The sequence below is a fragment of the Hyaena hyaena genome, unplaced genomic scaffold (genome assembly GCF_003009895.1).
Source record: "Hyaena hyaena isolate Hyena2069 unplaced genomic scaffold, ASM300989v1 scaffold_23, whole genome shotgun sequence".
NCBI lineage: Eukaryota > Metazoa > Chordata > Mammalia > Carnivora > Hyaenidae > Hyaena > Hyaena hyaena.
Genome location: NW_024080655.1, coordinates 1,484,531 through 1,504,554, shown reverse-complemented (window position 1 = coordinate 1,504,554; position 20,024 = coordinate 1,484,531). Strand labels below are relative to the sequence as shown.

The following is a 20,024-nucleotide window of genomic DNA, read 5'->3' as shown; positions in this document are numbered from 1 at the left end:
CACAGAGCCTAATGTGAGGCTCAAACTCACAACCGTGAGATCATTCACAAATGTGAGATCATGACCTGAGTTGAAATCAAGAGTTAGATGCTTAACCAACTGAGCCATCAGGCACCCCAAATTTTATCATTTTAAGGACATGAGTCTAGGGGCACCTGGGTGGCTCAGTAGGTTAAGTGTCCAACTTCGGCTCAGGTCATGATCTCATGGTTCGTGGGCTCGAGCCCCACATCGGGCTCTGTGCTGACAGCTAGCTCAGAGCCTGGATCCTGCTTCAGATTCTGTGTCTCCCTCTCTCTCTGACCCTCCCCTGCTCACTCTTTCTCTCTCTCTCTCTCAGAAAAAAAAAAAAAAAGACATGAGTCTAGAGTTATCCTTTGGGATTATTATTATATTTCTGCTTTCAGAACTGAAATAAAGTGTTAATTATCTTTTAAGCTAAAGTTGATATTAAAAATAAAGAGGTTAGTATATTATAATGGAAAAAAAGTCATAAATAGGAAAATGTCTGGAAAGATATACACCAAAATAGTAACAATAGGAAATTAAATCACAATCTCAAAAAGATATCTGCACCCTCACGCTCACTGCACTATTATTTACAATAGCCAAGACACTGAAATAACCTCAGTGTCCACTGATGGATGAATGGATAAAAAAGATGTGATGTATGTATATAATTGAATATTATTCAGCCATAGAAAGGACATTCTGCCATTTGTGACTACATGGATGGACCCTGAGGATGTTATGCCAAGTGAAATAAATCAGACAGAGAAAGACCAAAACTGTAAAATATCACTTACATGTGGAATTTAAAAACAACAACAACAACAACATCAATCCCAAACTCGTATTGGTGCTTGCCAGAGGTGGGAGGTAGCAGGGGTGGATAAAATGAGTGAAGGTGGTCAAAATGTACAAACTCCCAGTTATCAGAGAAGTCCTGGGAAGTAATATACAACATCGTGACTATAGTCAACAACTGTATTATATATTTGAAAATGGCTAAGAGAATAAATCTTAAAAGTTCTCATTACAAGAAAAAGAATTTGTAGCTATGTGTGGTGATGAATGTTAACTAAATTTACTGTGGTAATCATTTTGAAATGTATACAGATATCAAATAAAAAAACATTAAGAGTATCTATACATGGGTACTTATTTCTTCTTTATTCCTGGCTGTCTTTCCAGATTATTTTTTTGCAAAGCATAAATAAAAAACATAATAATTTTTCTAAATTGAATCTAATATCATATTTAATCAATTTTAAGATGTGTGTTGTTCTCTATTCTAACATCTCTGGAACAGGAAAGTGTCTTTTTTTTTTTTTTTAAATTTTTACATATTCTATTTTTTTTTAATTTTTTTAATGTTTTATTTATTTCTAGGAGAGAGAGAGAGAGACAGCGTGAGCAGGGGAGGGTCAGAGAGAGAGGGAGTTACAGACTCTGAAACAGTCTCCAGGCTCTGAGCTGGCAGTCAGCACAGAGCCCGACTCGGGGCTCGAACCCACGAACCGCAAGATCATGACCTAAGCGAAAGTCGGATGCTTAACCGACTAAGCCACCCAGGCGCCCCGGAAAGTGTCTTACAATCAGTGGCATCTCACAGTTGATGCTGGCCTTTTTTTCAGCTGAAACTCTCAAATCAGGACACATCTTTTTTAAATTTTTAAAAATGTTTTATTTATTTTTGAGAGAGGGATAGAGAGACAGAGTATGAATGGGGGAAGAGCAGAAAGAGAGGGAGTCATAGAATCCAAAGCAGGCTCTAGGCTCTGAGCTGTCAGCACAGAGCCCGACGTGGGGCTCAAACTCACAAACCATGAGATCATGATGTGAGCTGAAGCTGGAAGCCTAACTGACTGAGCCATGCAGGTGTCCCAAATCAGGGTGCATTTTAAATGGATAGCACCATCGACTTAATTAAATATAATATTTAATCCTTGATTTGAGAACTGTTCATGCTTATTTAATAATAAAGTGTGTGTTTATGTGTGTGTGTGTGTGTGTGTATGTGTGTTTATACATGTCCATGTGCATGCATGTGTGTTTCATTAAGCTAAGACCATCACATTTCTGAGGATGTTCCAAGTCCTAAAGCCACAGCCCAGAGACCACTATGACTTGGTAGCTTCTAAGTAAACTGTTGGACAAGACCATATACTAAATATGTTATGTGAGAACAAATGTCACAAAAAGGAACAATGAATGCCATTTAGGAACTCCTCCTGAGTGATTTCTCTAAGGTTGCTCTTAAAACTTCTTGCCCTCAGAGCTAAAACGAGAGTCACTTACAGCAATCTACAAGTCTAAATATCATCTCCAGTCCCAAAGAGCAGGGACAGGTGGCTAATGATGTGATCTACTTTCCAGTGTGCCAGAACTATTGAGCTAAGACTGTGGTCTTCTGCTGGTGGGGGATGCTGATTTGGAGAAAAGAGCCCTCGATTCCATATTGAATACACTTACCTTCCTTCCACATCCTCCAGAGATGTGCGAGTCCGGGTGGTTGAGGAACGCAAGGTGGTAGGTAGTGTGTTAGGTAGCACGGGGCTCCTTTCACTTATGCTGGTAGCCCTGGGAGCTGGGGGCACTAGACCAGGTACTGGAGAGAAAAAGAGGACTGGAGTAAGCCACTGGAGCCCCAGATCTCTACATATGATCCAAGAGTAGCATCCTGGGTTACCTGACAGAGCAATCTTATAGCTTCCCTAATCCTACACAGCCTCATTAGAGTCTCTTCATACTGAAAATAAAAAGGATTTGGACTCTAATATTAAATAGCTCTGGATGGGCTAGCTGGTCCACAAAGGTCAAGAAAAGACAGTAATTCACAGGCCACAGCAGGGATCAGAGATTCAGGAGACCTGAATTCCATTCTCTTGAATGCCAGAAGCCAGACAAACTCAGGTCTGTGCTATTCCAAAGCTCAAACTCATTGTTCTCAGTCACTTGGCTATAAGACTCCCTGAGGGGGATCCCACGCAGAAGGACAAAACCGAAGCTAATGATCCTCTGCCACTCCAAGGGTCCTGCTGTTGCGGGGGACCATTCAGTCCAACTCACCAAGGGAGCAGGGCCGGCCATCGGGCTCATCAGGACAGGCACACACGAAGTCTGAGGCTCTGGCAAAGCAGAGGTGGGTGCAGCCTCCATTATTCACACCACAGGCATTGGTCCCTGGGGGCAAAGTGGGTATGTGTCTGGTCTGGAATAGATTTGGTCTCCCAATTTGACACCTCTCTGAAAGGAGAAGCTCCATGGCTACCTCACTCCAAGGGACAATAAGGCAGAAGGGGCATAACCACATGGGGCTGAAAAGGTCTAAGAGCTTAAAATGGGAACCAAAAGGCTCTCCTGTGGCTTTAATGTCTCAGTCACTAACAGACCCTGGGGCGACCAACCAGCCCACTGATGGTAAGGAAGCAAGCAGGCTCAGGACCCAGGAGCCCACCTGTCTGCCGTTGAGGGGAAACCACAATGATATCCATGAGCCCTTCCACATTCGCCAACACCGTCTCCTTGCTCCGGCCTGAGTACTTGTCGACACGCTGGATTGACTTGGTCTGCCAGTCTGTCCAGTAGATCCACCTGTCCTGCTACTCAACAGGGAAACCCCATAAAGAGTAAATATGAGTCAACAGTCTGACCCCAGGTGCAGCTTCTGTGTTTTAGTAAGTGCACCCTCGCTGCTGAAATGTGCTGTGTCTCTTATCTAGCACACCAACTTCTGTGTGTCCCCCATACGGCACTGTCCAGGAAATCTCCCCCAATCCGTACAGGATTTACTCCTCCATGCCATTGCCTTCTACGAGTGAGTTTTGACACTCTACGATCATTTGTTTATGTGTCTGTCATGTAAGATTAAGTTCTTCAAGAATAGTAATGTATTTCATTTCTCTCTCAATTTCCAGCACTAACACTTAATCCCAAGTCAGTTGACTGAGTGGCTCAATGAATAAATGGGTTCTTGTACCTGGCAAATAGGAGTAACTTGGGAGCAGGGAGTCCTTCTAAAGTCCCTGCTCCTCTGGGCCCTTCACTTAGAGCTCTGGCCCAAATCCTCTGGTTACTTCTAGGGGAAGCTACCTTCTCATTCAGTGATCCTGAGATTCTCAACCAGGGCTGGGAGGGCAATGAAGGTGGTTCCCCTCCTGTTTACAGGTATATACAGAAACACCATGAGAAACTTACATATTGAAAAATCATATTCATTATCATCCTGTAGTTTTACATTTGGAGTACGGGGATGGGGAGCTGATAAGTAGAGCCAAACTTTTATTGGTGATAGGATATAATGTACAAGACAGATAGTGGAAGTTTGTCAAAAAAGAACAAGGATTTTTAAATAATTGAGAACCCCTGTTTTGGCTCCAGGCTTGGTAAATCTCCTTTTTCCCTTCCCTGAATTACTTTATAGGATTAGAACTCAAAAATGACAGCCAGTGATAATTAAAATGATTACAAATGACACACACGGAGCGCCAGATACTGTGCTGATGCTTTGTGTATATTTCAGGAGGACACTATTATTAAACTCACTTATTTTATAGGTATTAGACGAGTTTAGTATCTTACCCAAAGTCATAGTCATTCAGTGATGCACGCAGAGCTTGAACCCATGGAGCTGGCAGATTAGAGGTACTCAATAAGCATGTACCAACTGTCTGGCTGCCTCAAAACTCTGGCTCTTGGCCACTCCACCCTACTGCTACTAAGTGAGCTGCCTGGGCTCAGATTTTGGGAGCACAGCACTAGGATCAACTAGGGAACCTGTTAAAATGCACATTCCTGGGCTCAACCCTCATGAAGTAAATTCTTTTTAACCAGGGCCCAGCAACCTACTTTTGAGAGCCACTCCTTTAACATGAAGTGGTGTTGTCTAAGTAGCAAGCACATGGTGGCAAGATTTCAGTGCACAGAAAATATCCCTAAAATGAGCTTCCGTAGCATGATTGTTAAATAACAACTAGGGTTGAGACTCCCGACATGGAACCCCGAGGAAACACCCCCCGTCAAGGAGGTTTAGTTACCTCTCTCCTGAGCCAGTACCTGAGTGAGAGCAAAAGGGTGGGACACGTGGCTGACTAACACCTGCCGTAGCTTCCCATTGAGGTCAGCGCTCTCAATCCGGTCCAGGTGTGCGTCCACCCAGTAGATCCTGAGGAGGAAAAGTGAGAAGGTGCTCAAAATGCTTGCCAAGAAGCCCAGTCCTTACCCCCAAGGAGCTATCTGTTCCCTCCTGAGCTAACCGGTAGGAGTGGTCAAAAAGCACCCTTAAGGAGAGGTCATTGAGAGTCCCAAAGCTGAAGAGGGGAAGCTGGTGACTCAAGTGGGGGCCAGAGCTGTGTGAGGCAGGGTAGAAAGTCTAGTGACCTCTGAGGAGCCACCTTCCAGGCTCATCTTTGGCAACCTGATCACCCTTTGGCTCCTTCCTGAGAATTTAAGCCAAAATTCTTATGAACACTCTTTAAGGAGAGATCTCGGTCTACAAGGACCTCATGAGGTTATCCCAACTCTCTAGGTGACTTAGATTCCTTTCCTTTCTTCTGGGGGCAGAAAGGGAAGCGGACTGCCTCGAATCCCCTTTCATTCTCTTCTCCTGCCTTCTAGCATTTTTTTATCTAGACAAGGAGTTGCAAATTCCAATGAGCGAAGGGATCAGCAAAGTAACAAATGCAAAAAATCAGCCTCCGACGAATAGGGAGTCATGGGACGTGTGGTCCAGTCCACACGTGGGGGTCCAGCCCAGTGCTCTGCTGAAGACACTCAGATCAAAAACATATAAACCACACAAACAAAATCCATCTGAGGAGTGAGCAACCTTTTCTAAGAATATATTCCCTCATCCTTCTCACTGCTTTTTCCCTCTTCACCTACCAAGGAGCTTTCTTTTTGTTTTCACTATCTGAATCTCAACCATCCTCTCCTGTGCCCACCCAATTTCCAGGAACTATTCGGATAGGATTCCCACCTGCGGGTATCATAGTCCAGGGTAAGGCCATTGGGCCAACCCAGGTCTGTGTTGATGAGGACCTTCCGCTCGGAGCCGTCCAAGTTTGCCCGCTCGATCTTGGCAATGTGGCCCCAGTCTGTCCAGAAGAGGTACCTGAGGTATAACACTGCCATCATCACCAAGGCATGGGAAGATGGCACCAGAGGTTGAGAGAACACAGGGGACACACTGATACCATGAGTACATAGGCATCCTCCAAGGGACCCTTCATCAGGCCCTTCTTTCCTGGGTCTCTTTTCTGCTGGCCATAAACTTACCCCTTCCTGGGGAAAACGGCAATGGCCCGAGGCTCGTCCAAGCTGTTGTTGATCAGCACTTTGCGGCAGGAACCATCTAGCCTTGATGCCTCAATGGTATTTCGGCCTGTATCTGTCCAGTACAGATTCCTGGCCACCCAGTCTACTGCCAGCCCGTCGGTGGTCTTCAGGCCACGCCCAATCACTGTCTCCATGTTGCTGCCATTCAGATCTGCTCGCCTGAGGGTAGAGCTCAGGGTTGGATGACTGACCATATTCACCAGAAATAGACTGAAGTCCCTTAATCCATGTTCCCATAACTGGATCCCTACTAGACTATAAGCTCCATAAAGGCAGAGACTGCATATCTCTAACATTCCTCAGCATCTAGCACAGCAGGGACTCAATATATTAGCAAAATTAATGAATAGAAAATTCTTGGGAGGACAGAAAATTCTCCTGCTATTAACAGGGGATGTTTGGGCCCATGTCTTACAGAAGATAGGTTAGTGATTTCCTATTTACCTTAGGGAAAAGATGAGGATTGCAAGGTGGTAATTATAAGAAAGGCAAATTTGTCAAAACCTCCCTGTACATTTTTATAGTAGCCCTACACCAGGATGGAGGTATGTCACAAACACTGAAGGGACTTCTCTAAACTATGTATTCCCATCTGTCCCCACCATGAGCTTCTAATACACCCCTCAAAGAGAACAAAGGGGAATGCCCCTATCCTTTCACGTGAGAATCTCTGTCATGGTAAACCCCTCATACTAGTGGGAAGGGACCACATTCCTCAGCTATGATGGGATTAAAAAAAAAAAAAAAGAATAATAAAAAGTAAAATAAAACAAAAAATATTTTTAAAATTATAAAAACACAACCTTGTAAACCATCACAAGCCTTGGCATTCAGCTAGGGCTCCTGTATATTATAATACAGATACACAGTTTGGCTACATGGGCCTACTCATCAATGAGTCTTAGGGGATCCTTGGAGCTCCCAGACGGCCCAATGGTGGGGTAAAGGCTCCAGGTCACCAGCCTGACTATGTTTGTTTTACATACAGGGCTCCTCTATTAATCTGGAAACAAACAAGCACACAAACAAAAACCTCCAACTTAAATGCTATTACAAGTGATAAGCAAACAAGTCAGGGTCAGAACTTACTATCCAACCTTCCAAATCACTCAGTCTATTTAGAGGTCAACAGGGACCATAACCTCACCCCACCAGGGATCAAACACAGGTCTGTGTCTTCTGGAGGTTTCAGGGATTTTCATACCTGATAACATCCAGGAATACATCCGTGTAATAGACCTTTCCATCCACACTGTCATAGTCCAGAGAGATGACATTGTTGAGCTCAGGAACAGGGACGTGCACGTCTGTGTGGTCGCTAGTGTCCAGCGAGATACGCCGGATGGAGCCGCGGCTGGAGAAGAGCAGGTAGGTCTCGGGAGAGGGATCACAGGTCTTTCCATCTCCCTTCAGCTGGATGCCAGTGGGGCAGGCACAGGAGAACCCCGAGGGGCGAGGCAAGCAGAGGTGGGAGCAGCCGCCGTTTCTAGAGCCGCACTTGTTAAAACCTGGTGAGGCGAGAAGCATGAGCTTTGACACCCAGCCTGGAATATTGTGTGAATCTCACAAAAGCCCTAGTCTCTTGTGTCTGATTCTCTGCTGTTCTAAGTGACAGAATTTGGTAGCCAGCAGGGATGAGGCAGAAGGAGCACGTGTGTCTCCCTTCAGGAATCCTTTGAATGTGACAGCATCATGTAGTTATAGTACCAGCCACACCCAGGAGAAACACAGCCTGATCCAGGACGGGGGCTTAGATAGATCTTTGTCTCTGAGATTCTAAAAGGATCTCTGCTCTGGACATATCTCTGGCACTGAGATGTCCCCCGGAAAGCCAGCTCTGGTTCACAGTCCTGGGGTCCGCTCACCCAGTGGCTGTGCCCGGTCCACGGCCTGGATGTCCATGAGGCCTGGCAGGTTGGACCTCACCAGGATGACATTGCTGCCAGTACCCTTGTCAGCACGGTGGATGCTACGGGTCTGCCAGTCAGTCCAGTAGATATAGGAGCCAAGCAGGGTGAGGCCATATGGGTGCTGCACGGGAGACACCAGTGTATGCCGACTGGCACCGTTCAGGTCAGCAGCCTCAATTCGCTGTAGAGAAAGGAGAGGGTGGGGGATGGCCGTGAGTAGACTGGGAGCTCTGAGTGGACATCCTGAACAGTCCTTTCCTGTCTTCCCAGGCTTCTGGGAAGTGACAGGAGCAGGATGCTCACCTCAGTGTGGGCATCAGCCCAGAGCAGCTGGGAGCTGGCCTTGTCCACAGTCAGCCCATTGGGCCATCCTAGGTTGTTGCTGATCAGCACGGTCCGGTCTGAGCCATCCATTCCAGACCTCTCTAGCTTGGCATTCTCCCCCCAGTCTGTCCAGTACATAAACCTGGGTGAGGAAAAATAGCAGCTGTTATGTCCAGAGCCTCTAAACACTGTAAGTACTGACAATATGTCAAACACCGTGACTAGTATTTTATACGAAAAGTAGAGTTGTTGTTTATGGGTGTAGAGTTTCAGGTTTGCAAGATGACGGGTGCCTGGGTGGCTCAGTCGGTTAATCATCTGACTTCGACTGAGGTCATGATCTCACAGTTTGTGAGTTCAAGCCCTGCCTTGGGCTCTGTGCTGACAGCTTGGAGCCTGGAGCCTGTTTTGGATTCTGTGTCTCCTCTCTCTGTCCCTCCCCCACTTGTATCTGTCTCTGTCTCTCAAAAATAAATAAATATAAAAAAAGTTTAAATAAAAAGATTTGCAAGATGAAAAAGTTCTGAAAATCCATGTCACCATAATGCAAATCTACTTTATTGAGCTGTAGGTTTAAAAAATGGTTAAGAGGGGCGCCTGGGTGGCTCAGTCGGTTAAGCATCCGACTTTGGCTCAGGTCATGATCTTGCGGATCGTGGGTTTGAGCCCCACATCGAGTTCTGTGCTGACAGCTAGCTCAGAGCCTGGAGCCGTTTTCAAATCCTGTATCTCCTTCTCTCTCTGAATCTCCCCTGCTCATGCTGTCTCTCTCTCTCTCTCTTTCTCTCAGAAATAAATAAAACATTAAAAAAAATTTAAATGGTTAAGATGGTAAATTTTTTGTTGTTTTTTTATCACAATTAAAAAAGAAGGAACTTTCCATGTATTGCCTCACTTAATCCTCACAAGAGCTGTGAGGTATATACATTTTCACCATCCCCTCCATTTATAGGTGAGGAAGCTGAGGGTCAGAGGTTAAAGATGGGGCCCAGACGCAGCTAATAAATAGTAAAGAAATTTAAATCTTGGGTTTCTGACTCCAAGGCTGGTGTTTTTTACCTCTCTATCATCCTACTACCCAGAGTCACAAGGAGCAGAACAGCCCCAGGGAGGTCAGTCTCTGGGTTCCTGAGGGACACACTGGCACTTTGTAGCTTACTTTCACACCCACCAGGGCCCCAGCTCAGCTGGCTTCCACCCCCGCCCAGAACCACAGAACCAGCTCTCACCCCATCTCGTGGTACAGCACAATGGCCCGGGGGCTGTCCAGGTTCTGCCACACCAACACTTTCCTCATGGACCCGTCCAAGTTGCCCACTTCAATCCGGTTGGTTCCCGTGTCTGTCCAGTACACTTTGCGGCCAATGGCATCCACTGCGAGCCCATCTGTGGTTTGCAGCCCTGCAGGAAGTCAAGAGCACACACTGGCTCCTGCCTTAAAACAGATGGGCTATTTCCCCAGCTCTGTAGCCAGACAAGTGGGCCCCAGGCTGGGAGCAAGGCTCACCTGTGGTGATGATGTCCTCATGCTGTGAGCCCTCCAGATTGGCACGGCTGATGCTGTGCAGTGTACTGTCTGACCAGTACACCTTTCCTGGAAAGGAAAGGCTTAGCTCAGCCCAGACCCTTGCCTCTCCAAGGGACACCCACAGCTGACTCATGCTCTGAGACACCAGGGCATGTCAGAGAGCCCAGTATGCCTGAGCAGAGGAAGCCAAGGGGAATATGGAAATATAGCAGTAAATGTTCTTGGCAGAAATGGAAAGGAAGGCCCCAAACCATGCCCTCATTACCAAAGAGAAACTGTTGCGGAGATGGGGGCAGGGCTGTGCTGGAGGGAACAGGGAGCCTCGGGTTCTTAGCAGGAAATGGAGGTGGTGGGGGAGGAAGAAAGAATAGCAGTGGCAGGAGGTAAGGGACAGAGGGCGGGGCCACACGGACCTTCCTGGGGATCTACTCCAATGGCAATGGTGTTCTTCATGGTAATGTTGATAGGTACCACCACATCGGCAAAATAAGGGATGTCCAAGGAGACCATGCGTATGTCTACTCTCCTGGCAAAGACGAGGAAACTGTTCATGCCTGCCCAGGTGGGGAGAAAAAGAAGGACAGTCACCCTGGTATAGCCAGTAAGAGGATCTGGAGCAAGGCAAACTTGAGTTCATGCCTGTCCCTGTTAGTTTCTAGCTGTGTTATCCTGGGCAAGTGATTTAACTTGTCTAAGCCTCAGCTGCTTCATCTATAATGGGGATAATAGCAGGGTATCTGCAGGATTAAAAGAGATCAAGTACTGGGGTGCCTGGGTGGCTCAGTCGGTTAAGCATCCGACTTCGGCTCAGATCATGATCTCATGGTTGGTGGGTTCGAGCCCCGCATCGGGCTCTGTGCTGATAGCTCAGAGCCTGAGGCCTGTTTCAGATTCTGTGTCCCCTTCTCTCTCTGCCCTTCCCCCCAGTCAGGCTCTGTCTCTCTCTGTCTCAAAAATAAATTAACATTAAAAAAAAAGAGAGAGAGAGAGATCAAGTACAAGCGCTCAGCCTGACACATATCATAAATGACAGCTCTTTGTTAATATGTGGAAGTGACTCCCTTTGAAGGAAGTTTTACCAGGAGGTTTGAAAAACCTCATGTTAAGTTAAAGAGGGCTTTCCCTACAACCTGGGAGGCCGGATTCACAGATCCTTTCTCTTTCAAATTCCCAAGAAAGTTAGGGTTCAAATGCAACCTGCCATGTAGCATCCCCTAGGGAGAAATATTAACTGCTAACATCTGGCCCACCAGGTGCTGCTTCTGGGACCCTCCAGAAGGGTTGTCACATACGTTGTACACTATGGTCACAAAAATGCCACCTCCAAGAGAGGTACCATGACACTGGAAAGAGCGTATGTTTTCATATTTATTATGCCAGCTACGGGCACATAGAACTAAAGTGACTTGTTCTAACCCAATCAGTATATTATGACAATTTTCCAACAGTGAAATTGTCTGAGAAAAGAGTATCTTTTTCTAATATGCATAGAGACACTATAAGAACTAGTTAGACTCTGCCTATGACCCTGTCTACCTGGTCCCCTGGGCTGCTTCCTGGACTTCTCCTTTTTCTTTTTCCTTTTATAATGTTTATTTATTTTTGAGAGACAGAGAGAGAAAGAACACCAATGAGGGAGGAGCAGAGAGAGAGGGAGACACAGAATCTGAAGCAGGCTCCCAGCTCTGAGCTCTCAGCACAGAGCCTGACATGAGGCTCGAACTCCCGAGCCGTGAGATCATGACATGAGCCGAAGTCAGACGTTTAACTAATTGAGCCACCCAGGCATCCCTGGACTTCTTTCTTTCTAAAACTTCTTGGTCTCCCCTATGCCTCTCCCAGTACCAGCACCTACAGTTTCTCAGCCCACATTGGAGTCCCTCTACAGGGAAGGAATAGAGCCACTATCCCTCCTGGAGAGGCTCTATCCAGGTCTGTGATGCTCAAACTCACCCGGTGAGCAGGTCTTGCCATCGGGCATCAGGTTGATGCCCGTGGGGCAGGTACAGCTGAAGCCACTCGGATTTGGGGACCGAAGACACAGATGGCTGCAGCCACCATTTTCTATGGCACATGGCGTGGATACTGGGTAGGGAGAAGGATGGGGATCAGTGGAGAAGTCTATGGCAAAGGAAGACCAAGGAAAAGCTGGTGCAGGCAGAGGGCCGCTCACCTGGGGGCCGCCGGCGGTGGAAGACATGGATGTCCATAAGGTTCTCCAAGTTCTCTTGCAGGGTCTCTCGGTCCAGCCCTGTCAGCCGGTCAGCGCTCTGTATACTCTTGGTCTGCCAGTCAGTCCAATAGATGCGGTCTCCATACAGGGTCAGCCCAAAGGGGTGGGGGAGCTGGCTTCCAATCAGCACCTGCCAGAGCCCCCATACTTGTGTCATCCTCCAGCAAGGCCCGATAGCACAGAGCAGTGGTCAAGAGCTCGGGGGTGGAGTCGGGATGGAGTTCTTCTACTACGACCTGCTGTGTGACCTTGAGCAAGAGCTGCTTATAAAATCTCTCCGAGCCTTGGTTTGCCAGTCTAGGATATGACCATGACAGTGCCTGGCTCCAAGGGTTGTGTGATGATTATAAAAGACCATGTATGATTTATATAATGTCAAAATATCTCTGCACAAGTTACTTATCAATTACAAAAGGAAAAACAGCAACTTCACAGTGGCCACCACCTGAACCACAGAAAGTTAATCCCACAATAATGGGACAAGCTGACATCTGTGTTTGCTGATGAGACACACTGAGAACTCAGGACATGACTTCATTTAGTGTAGTATTCCTGCCCCAAACCATCATCTGAATCTAATTACAAGGAGACATCAGACAAATTGAAGGACATTCTACAAAATAACTCTTTAAAAATACAAAGGTCAAGAGAGACATAGAAGGGACTTATTTCCTTGACTTGATGGGTTAAATAATTATGAGGAAGTGTTTCAGATTAAAGGTTAAAGAGACATGATTACTTAACACAGTAGTGATCTGGGATTGCATCCTGGCCTAAGAAAGAAAAAAAGGAAAGAAAAAAAAAGCCATTAAAGGACATTATTGGGGTAATTGATGGTGAATTCAATATGGGTTGTGAATTAGACAGTAATATGGTATCAATGTTAAATTTCCTTATTTTGATCATTGTATTATGGTTACTAAAGACAATGTCCTTATTCCCAGGAAATAAAATATTTTGGGGTCAAGGGCAGGATGTCTCCAATTTAATCTCTGATGGTTCAGAAAAATAATAATATGCACGTGTGTGTGTATGTGTGTGTGTGTGTGTGTGTGTATATAGACAGAAAGAGAATGGTTCAACAATTTGACTATTCTTACAACTTTTCTGTAAGTTTGAAATTATACTAATAAACAATAACAAAAAGAAAGAGAGTGATCACGGGTCTGGGACGCAATCGGTGATTAAATTGTGTTAGCTGTGATGGCTATACTATCTGTGCACTTATACCTGTCCCTCAGCCCACCATCTACAAATAATCCCTAGTTTCCCTTCATCATCAAGCAACAATCCCCCATCCATCCCGCCTCTGCTCTGGAAGGTAGTCACAGCTTCAAAGGAATAGCACATGCCTCATGCTGGTCCCACCACCTCTGAGTCCTCCCAGCTGCTGGCCAGGGACTGTTGTCCTGGAGGTTGTCTGGGTTCTGGGGGGATGGCTTACAGCCACCCTTACCTTCCTCTTGCTGCCATCCAGACCAGCAAATTCAATAGTCTTCATGCCGGCATCTGCCCAGTAAAGCCGCTGGGACCCGTAGTCAATGGCTAATCCATTAGGCCAGGTCAGATTGGAAGAGATGATGACCTGGCGGCCCGAGGCATCCATGCCAGCTCGTTCAATCTTGGGGCTTGCACCCCAGTCCGTCCAATACATGTACCTGGGTACAGGCAAGGAAGGGCTTACCAGCCTTCTAGTTAACACCCAGTGGGGATTCAGGGTGCCTAGATTTTCAGTGTTGCTTACAATAGCTGCCCCAGCCTCCTGCCTCAGCTCCTAGCCCCATCCTGGGCTCAGAGCTGTCTCTGAAGGTCTCCTATCTTCTATCACTATTGAAAGGTTCCCTGGGGTTTTAGTAAAGGCAGAGCCTAATGGCTCAAGGAGTGTTAGCAAATAAGGCCTATTTGGGAATAAAGAGAGAGGGCAAGAAAGAATAGGGTATAAACAATGTTTTCTTGACTGGATGGGTTAAATAATTATGGCACATGAATTTAGCAGAATTCTATATTAAGAAGAAGGGGCACCCAGGTGGCTCAGTTGGTTAAGCGTCCAATTCTTGATTTCGGCTATGGTCATGGTCTCACAGTTCTTAGGACTGAGCCCTACCTAAGGCTCTGTGCTGACAACATGGAGCTTGCTTGGGATTCTCTCTCTGCCTCTCTCTCTTTGCCCTCTCCCCTGCTCATGCACATGTGTGTTCTCTCTCTAAATAAATTAAACTCCAAAAACACAGAACAAGATAGCTCTTTATTATCAAATGGAAAGATAGCCCCGATCTATAGCTAAGTGAAAAAAACAAGTTACAAAACAGGATGCCATTGCTGTAGGTCCAAAATCACCACCTCCACCACCATCAGATGTATATATGCACATAAAAGAGAATCTGGAAAATTACCTTAAACTGTTAACTGTTAGCAGTGGTTATTGCTAGAAAGTGAGATTATAGGGAATCTTCACTTTCTACAGATTTATTTACTTATTTGTTTATTTGTTTATTTACAATGAGTTACTTTTGTAAGCAGGCCAAAAAAAGAGGAAAAAAGTTTTTAATGTTTATTTATTTGAGAGAGAGACAGACAGAAAGAGAGAAAGCAAGCATTAGCAGGGGAGGGACAGAGAGAGAGGGAGACGGAACCTGAAGCAGACTCTAGGCTCTGAGCTGTCAGTACAGAGCCCGACATGGGGCTCGCACCCACAAACCGTGAGATCATGACCTGAGCCCAAGTCAGATGCCTAACTGACTGAGCCTCCCAGGCGCTCCAAGAGGAAAAAATGTAAAAGGTTTCCTCATCCACTGGAGAGAAAGAGTTGTCACTGCCCTTTGTGGCTTCTATAGCTGTCCTTGCTGCCTTGGTGTGCCCACACATCTGGCTACTCTCGCTAACCCCCAGACTCCTCTCTAGTGCTCCCGGCTATGGGACGGGTCGAGCTCATCCCAAAGGAACAGGTGCTCACCCGCCCATGGGTTCCACTACGATGTCCCGAGGACGATCAAGGTTCTCCCAGATGAGAACTGTCCTCATACTGCCATCCGTGTTGGCCACTTCAATCCGGTCCGTACCTACCAAGAAGTCGGGGGCAAAGACATTAATTCTATTCTTGGTCATTCATACCTTCCACTCCCAGCACAGAGCCTGGCATGCAGCAGACGCTCAAGAATATTTTACGACAGATGCACAATGGATGTTTAGTGAACTGAATTTGGAGCAGATGATGCTGTAGGTCCAAGGACCACACTTTGAGTAGCTTTGGTATAAGGCATTCCTCTTGCCTCCCACACTCACCTGGCTCATCGAAAATACCTGCTTTATTAAGACAGTGATAGAAGAAAAACCACAGGGCATAGTTTCCTTTTCTGAAATGCCTTAAAACATTCTTGAGCACCAGCTACACAGCGGCAGGAACTGCCATTTGATTGGCAGATGCCAAGCCCTCCACTATGAGTGTCTAGCTTCAGCTCTGTAGCAGCCCCACCACTTCTGACCTACCAAGAACTTCAAGCGAAGACAAGTGGTCTAGGAGGGGCACTGGGTCCCTTCTACCTGGAACTAGAAGTTTAATAAGGAGAATCCCACAGAGCCAGGCCACAGCTCCTGCACATACCTGCATCTGTCCAGTACAGCTTGTTGGTGACCCAATCAATGGCCAGGCCCGCTGGGCTCTCCAAACTGGTATCTACCACCACCTGGATGGGAAGCAAAGCTGTATCACCAGGTGGACTTGTACCTCAGCTCTGGGACCCAACTGTACCAATCCTCAAGTTTGGCAAAGGTTTGGGAAGCCTTCACCCAGGAGAAGGGGGATTCCGCCCCTCAATCTCTGTCCTCCCCAAGGGCCTGCGCCCTCGATGGGCTCTACCTCCTGTCCCGTTCCATCCCACTTGGCCCTGCTGATGGTGTCAGTGCTGACATCTGTCCAGTACACGTGGTCATCCCGGGAGTCCCAGTCAAGGGCCACAGCACTGCGCACGTCAGCCAGTGGGATGACATCGTCGGACAGGTCCTCTGTGTCGAAGCTGATCCGACGGATGTCCATCCTTCGGGCAAAAAGCAGGAACTTGTCAAGACCTGATCAAAGGCCGAAAGGGGTCTTCTTTTAATGCTCTAAATCCAGTAACAGTGACAGACACAGACGCTCACCTGTGTGACATCTGGTTCAATCACACTTCCTGGGATCTGGTGCCCTTTGTCCCCTACTCTTCACACCTCAGGCCCCCTTTGAGCACTGGGCAGCCCATACTGACAGACTCAGACTTAAGGATCAGTGGCCTAGGGAGCAGACTCTCCCCACAGCCCCGAAGTGCATCCTGTTTAAGCATCTGTCAGCTTCCATCTCCTTTTCTCTCCTCTTTGCTCAGCCTCTTCCGGAGCACTGGCTAGATCACCATCAGCCCCCAGCCGACCTCATGGACTTCCGTTCCTGCTTTGGCCGCTGCTGCTCCACTCCAGCACCTTGCTCTTCTCTTCACCAACTTTAGCCAACAATGACTTCCCGCCTTGTTTCCTCTCCTCTCATAGCAACTCTTTGTGATTCATGTCATTCTTATCTCATTTTCTAGATGGGCAACCCTGAGGCTAACAGAGGTCAAGTAACTTGCCCAGCTTCCCCTAGCTACATAGCACCTGGGCTGGGATTTGAACTCAGGTCTGGCTCCAGAGAAGGAGCTCTGGCCACTCCCCTACAAAGCTTCCTCCTGGCTTACTCTTCTCCGTCCCTTGCCCCATTCTGGTCTGTCTGAGTATTTCCCAGTATGCATTTCTGCCTAGAAAGGCACTTCCTGCCTAACTTCACTGAGCATCTTCTTTTAAGCTCTGGGAAACCCTTAAGGGGGAGGGAGCTCCTGGGGAAACCTTATGTGACTCTCTGAGACAATATGGAAAAAGCTGGGCACTTAGAAGAATGCAAGGAAGGCAGATTCTCAGTGACTGTGTGTCGAATAAATAGTCCTTGTTCCTCAGCATAGTTTCCCTAATCGTACTTTCTGGAAATAACCCAGATCCCAAGAGAAATTTGATTTTAACCAGGGATAAGAGGGTCAGTAGGTACACGGCAGTAAATAAGAGCAGCTGCTGACGTGCGAGGAACCACCCTTAGCCCTTTGCCAGTCATGTCATATGCCTGGATCACTCCTCTCTGGACTATTTAGGAAAAGTCACCTGTGACTCTGAGCTGGACAGGGCCACCCTCTCAAGGCAATGACCCTGCAGCAGCTTAGTGGAAGCCAAAACAGCAGTTCAGGGAGTGACCAGGGCGCCCCATTATCTTTCACTCATTAGACACATATTTATCCAGCATCTACATATGCAGAGCGTCACCCAAGGCCCTAATCTTGGCTCTGTGGTTTAGGGGCTTAAAGTAAGTCTTCAACAGGGTGAGGCTGAAGGTAAAAAGTTAGAAACTCCTGCTTTCTAGAAGGGCCTGGAACCTCCTTGCTATCTATAGATAAAGCATCCTACCTGGTGAAATGATACACAAGCCTGGTTGCAGGTATTCATACTTGACTGGATGGGACCACTGAGCCCTCAGGCCTCAGCTTTGATATAAGAGCCATCAGCCTCTTAAGTTCTTCCTCTCCACGGGCTACCTGAGGAGGCTGGCTCTTCCCCATGACAGGAAATCCCTTGGACCCCTATCTCTTGGTCCTTCCGCCCACCTTCACGAGGCACGTCCATTGAGGCAGGTGCCCCAGACGCACTTACTCTGGGCACAGGCGTGGCTGCTGATCTTGCGGAAGCCAGTGGGGCAGGCACAAGTATAGTTCTGGCCACTGGGCAGACACAGGTGAGTGCAGCCTCCATTGTTGTCCCCACAGCGGTTTTTCCCTGTTCAAAGAGCCCAGAGCAAAAGGGTCAGGAAAGAGCAAAGGTTGCAGAGTCCGTCCCAAGGCTAGTGAGTAGGGGTTTAACTAGGGTGTGAGCTCTCTGGAAAGAGAAACTAGGTCTTATTTTTTATAGTTGCCCCAGCTGCGAGTACAGTGAATACCTGACCATAGGAGATATCCTATAAATGTTTGCATGAATTAAACGGGGACAGTGAAGCAGATTTTCAGGAGTCTCAATGTTGTACCCTAAACATCCAGCAGAGGGAGAAATTAGCTCATATCAATGCCAACCTCAAATTTCCCTGCCGGGAACCATGGCAACTATGACAGGTGCAGGGAAGGTTCTCAGAGGCACCAGAGGTTTACCAGGTGGGTAGTTTTTTACCTGCAGGCTGGCGCTGGGGGTGCAAGGTGTGGATGTCCATGGGGAAATGGAGTTTGTTGCGAATAATCTCCTGGTTCTTCCCAGTAAACTTGTTAGCACTATTGATGCTCTTGGTGTGCCAGTCTGTCCAGTACAGGCTGTCTTCAAACACGGTGATGGCAAAGGGGTGAGGGAGGCCTGGGGAAAGTCCAGAAGGACTTCAGTCCAGACACAGCCTGCCATGGGCTCTGGGCCCAGGCCTGGCAACAGTACAAATTTCACCCTCTGCCAAGGTTTCTAGGGGCTGGGATTAGGGAAGGAGGATGAGATGGAGGAGAGTGTAGAAAGGGCCTCACCCTGGCTAATGACAGCCTTGCGATGACTCCCATCCAGATTGGCCCTCTCGATGACATGGTGTTTAGCATCCACCCAGTACATACGATGCCCAGCATAGTCGATGGTGAGGCCATTGGGCCAAAAGAGATGAGTGTCGGCGATGATGCGTCGTCCAGAGCCATCCATGCTGGAGGCCTCGATGCGGGGGGTGTTGCCCCAGTCTGTCCAGTAAATGGTACTAGGAAAAGGGACAAGGGAATTGAGAGACAGCAGCAGAAGGCATGTAGTAACAGGGATAATAATCAGACTGAGGTCTTTTACCCATTTAACCCAGGGGACTCCAATGGGTAGGTGACACATTCTGTTTAGTCCACAGAGTGTTTTTTTAAATGTTTGAATTCAAATGTTTCTAGCAGGGTATTTATTCATTTAACAATTCCTTTTTTTTTTTTGGTAGTACCTGCAGGGCTCTACCTTCAGGATTAGGAGTATAGCAATGAACAAAACAGACAAAAATCCCAACCCTTGTGAAACTGACAATATATTGTAATATTAGTTACAATATATTGTTACAGTACCTGTTTTCTTTTTCACAATCTCTATCACTGCCTTTTGTATTTTATACACACACGCACACAGACACTCACACATACGGTGTTTTTAAAACAGCTGACTTACAGGCAGGGAAGGACAGATACCATATGTTTTCATGTATAGGTGGATTAGAAGGACCTTAACAGAGGACCATGGGGGAGAAGAAGGAGAAGGGAGAGGGAGGGAGGCAAACCATGAGAGACTCTTGAATGCTGAGAACAAACTGAGGGCTGATGGGGGTGGGGGGAGGGGAAGGGAGGTGATGGGCATGGAGGAGGGCACTTGTTGGGAGGAGCACTGGGTGTTATATGGAAACCAACTTGACAATAAACTAAGAAAAAAAAAAACCAGTTGACTTAGCGGACATGCCCCTCAACTGACTGCACTGAATTTTTAAAAGCCAGAAGTTAAGAATTTCCATTTAAGGAGGCTTTTTTTCCTAATTAGCATTAATTTTTATAACTCAGCTCAAGTCTATGAACTAATAATAAAAATATTACACACCTACAACTAATATGTATATGCCATTTAAAATACATCTCATTTGGGGTGACTGGGTGGCTCAGTCAGGTAAGCA

At 46.9% G+C, this 20,024-nt stretch overlaps 1 protein-coding gene across 1 annotated transcript in view; it reads right to left on the bottom strand.

The window, feature by feature from the left end:
• The window catches only part of LRP4 (LDL receptor related protein 4), a 52,299-nt gene that overhangs the window by 10,028 nt on the left and 22,247 nt on the right, over positions 1-20,024 (bottom strand). Inside the window, exons 14-34 of the mRNA XM_039226758.1 lie at positions 18,874-19,091; positions 18,539-18,715; positions 18,032-18,154; positions 16,191-16,399; positions 15,936-16,017; positions 15,288-15,393; positions 13,791-13,992; positions 12,275-12,464; positions 12,055-12,186; positions 10,515-10,655; positions 10,081-10,167; positions 9,803-9,974; positions 8,553-8,715; positions 8,205-8,430; positions 7,544-7,847; positions 6,280-6,498; positions 5,981-6,115; positions 5,059-5,167; positions 3,461-3,605; positions 3,073-3,186; positions 2,476-2,611 (exon numbers count right to left, since the gene is read on the bottom strand). Of these exons, the coding sequence (XP_039082689.1) occupies positions 2,476-2,611; positions 3,073-3,186; positions 3,461-3,605; positions 5,059-5,167; positions 5,981-6,115; positions 6,280-6,498; positions 7,544-7,847; positions 8,205-8,430; positions 8,553-8,715; positions 9,803-9,974; positions 10,081-10,167; positions 10,515-10,655; positions 12,055-12,186; positions 12,275-12,464; positions 13,791-13,992; positions 15,288-15,393; positions 15,936-16,017; positions 16,191-16,399; positions 18,032-18,154; positions 18,539-18,715; positions 18,874-19,091 (3,390 nt within the window). The remainder of the gene's footprint in view (positions 1-2,475; positions 2,612-3,072; positions 3,187-3,460; positions 3,606-5,058; positions 5,168-5,980; positions 6,116-6,279; positions 6,499-7,543; positions 7,848-8,204; positions 8,431-8,552; positions 8,716-9,802; positions 9,975-10,080; positions 10,168-10,514; positions 10,656-12,054; positions 12,187-12,274; positions 12,465-13,790; positions 13,993-15,287; positions 15,394-15,935; positions 16,018-16,190; positions 16,400-18,031; positions 18,155-18,538; positions 18,716-18,873; positions 19,092-20,024) is intronic.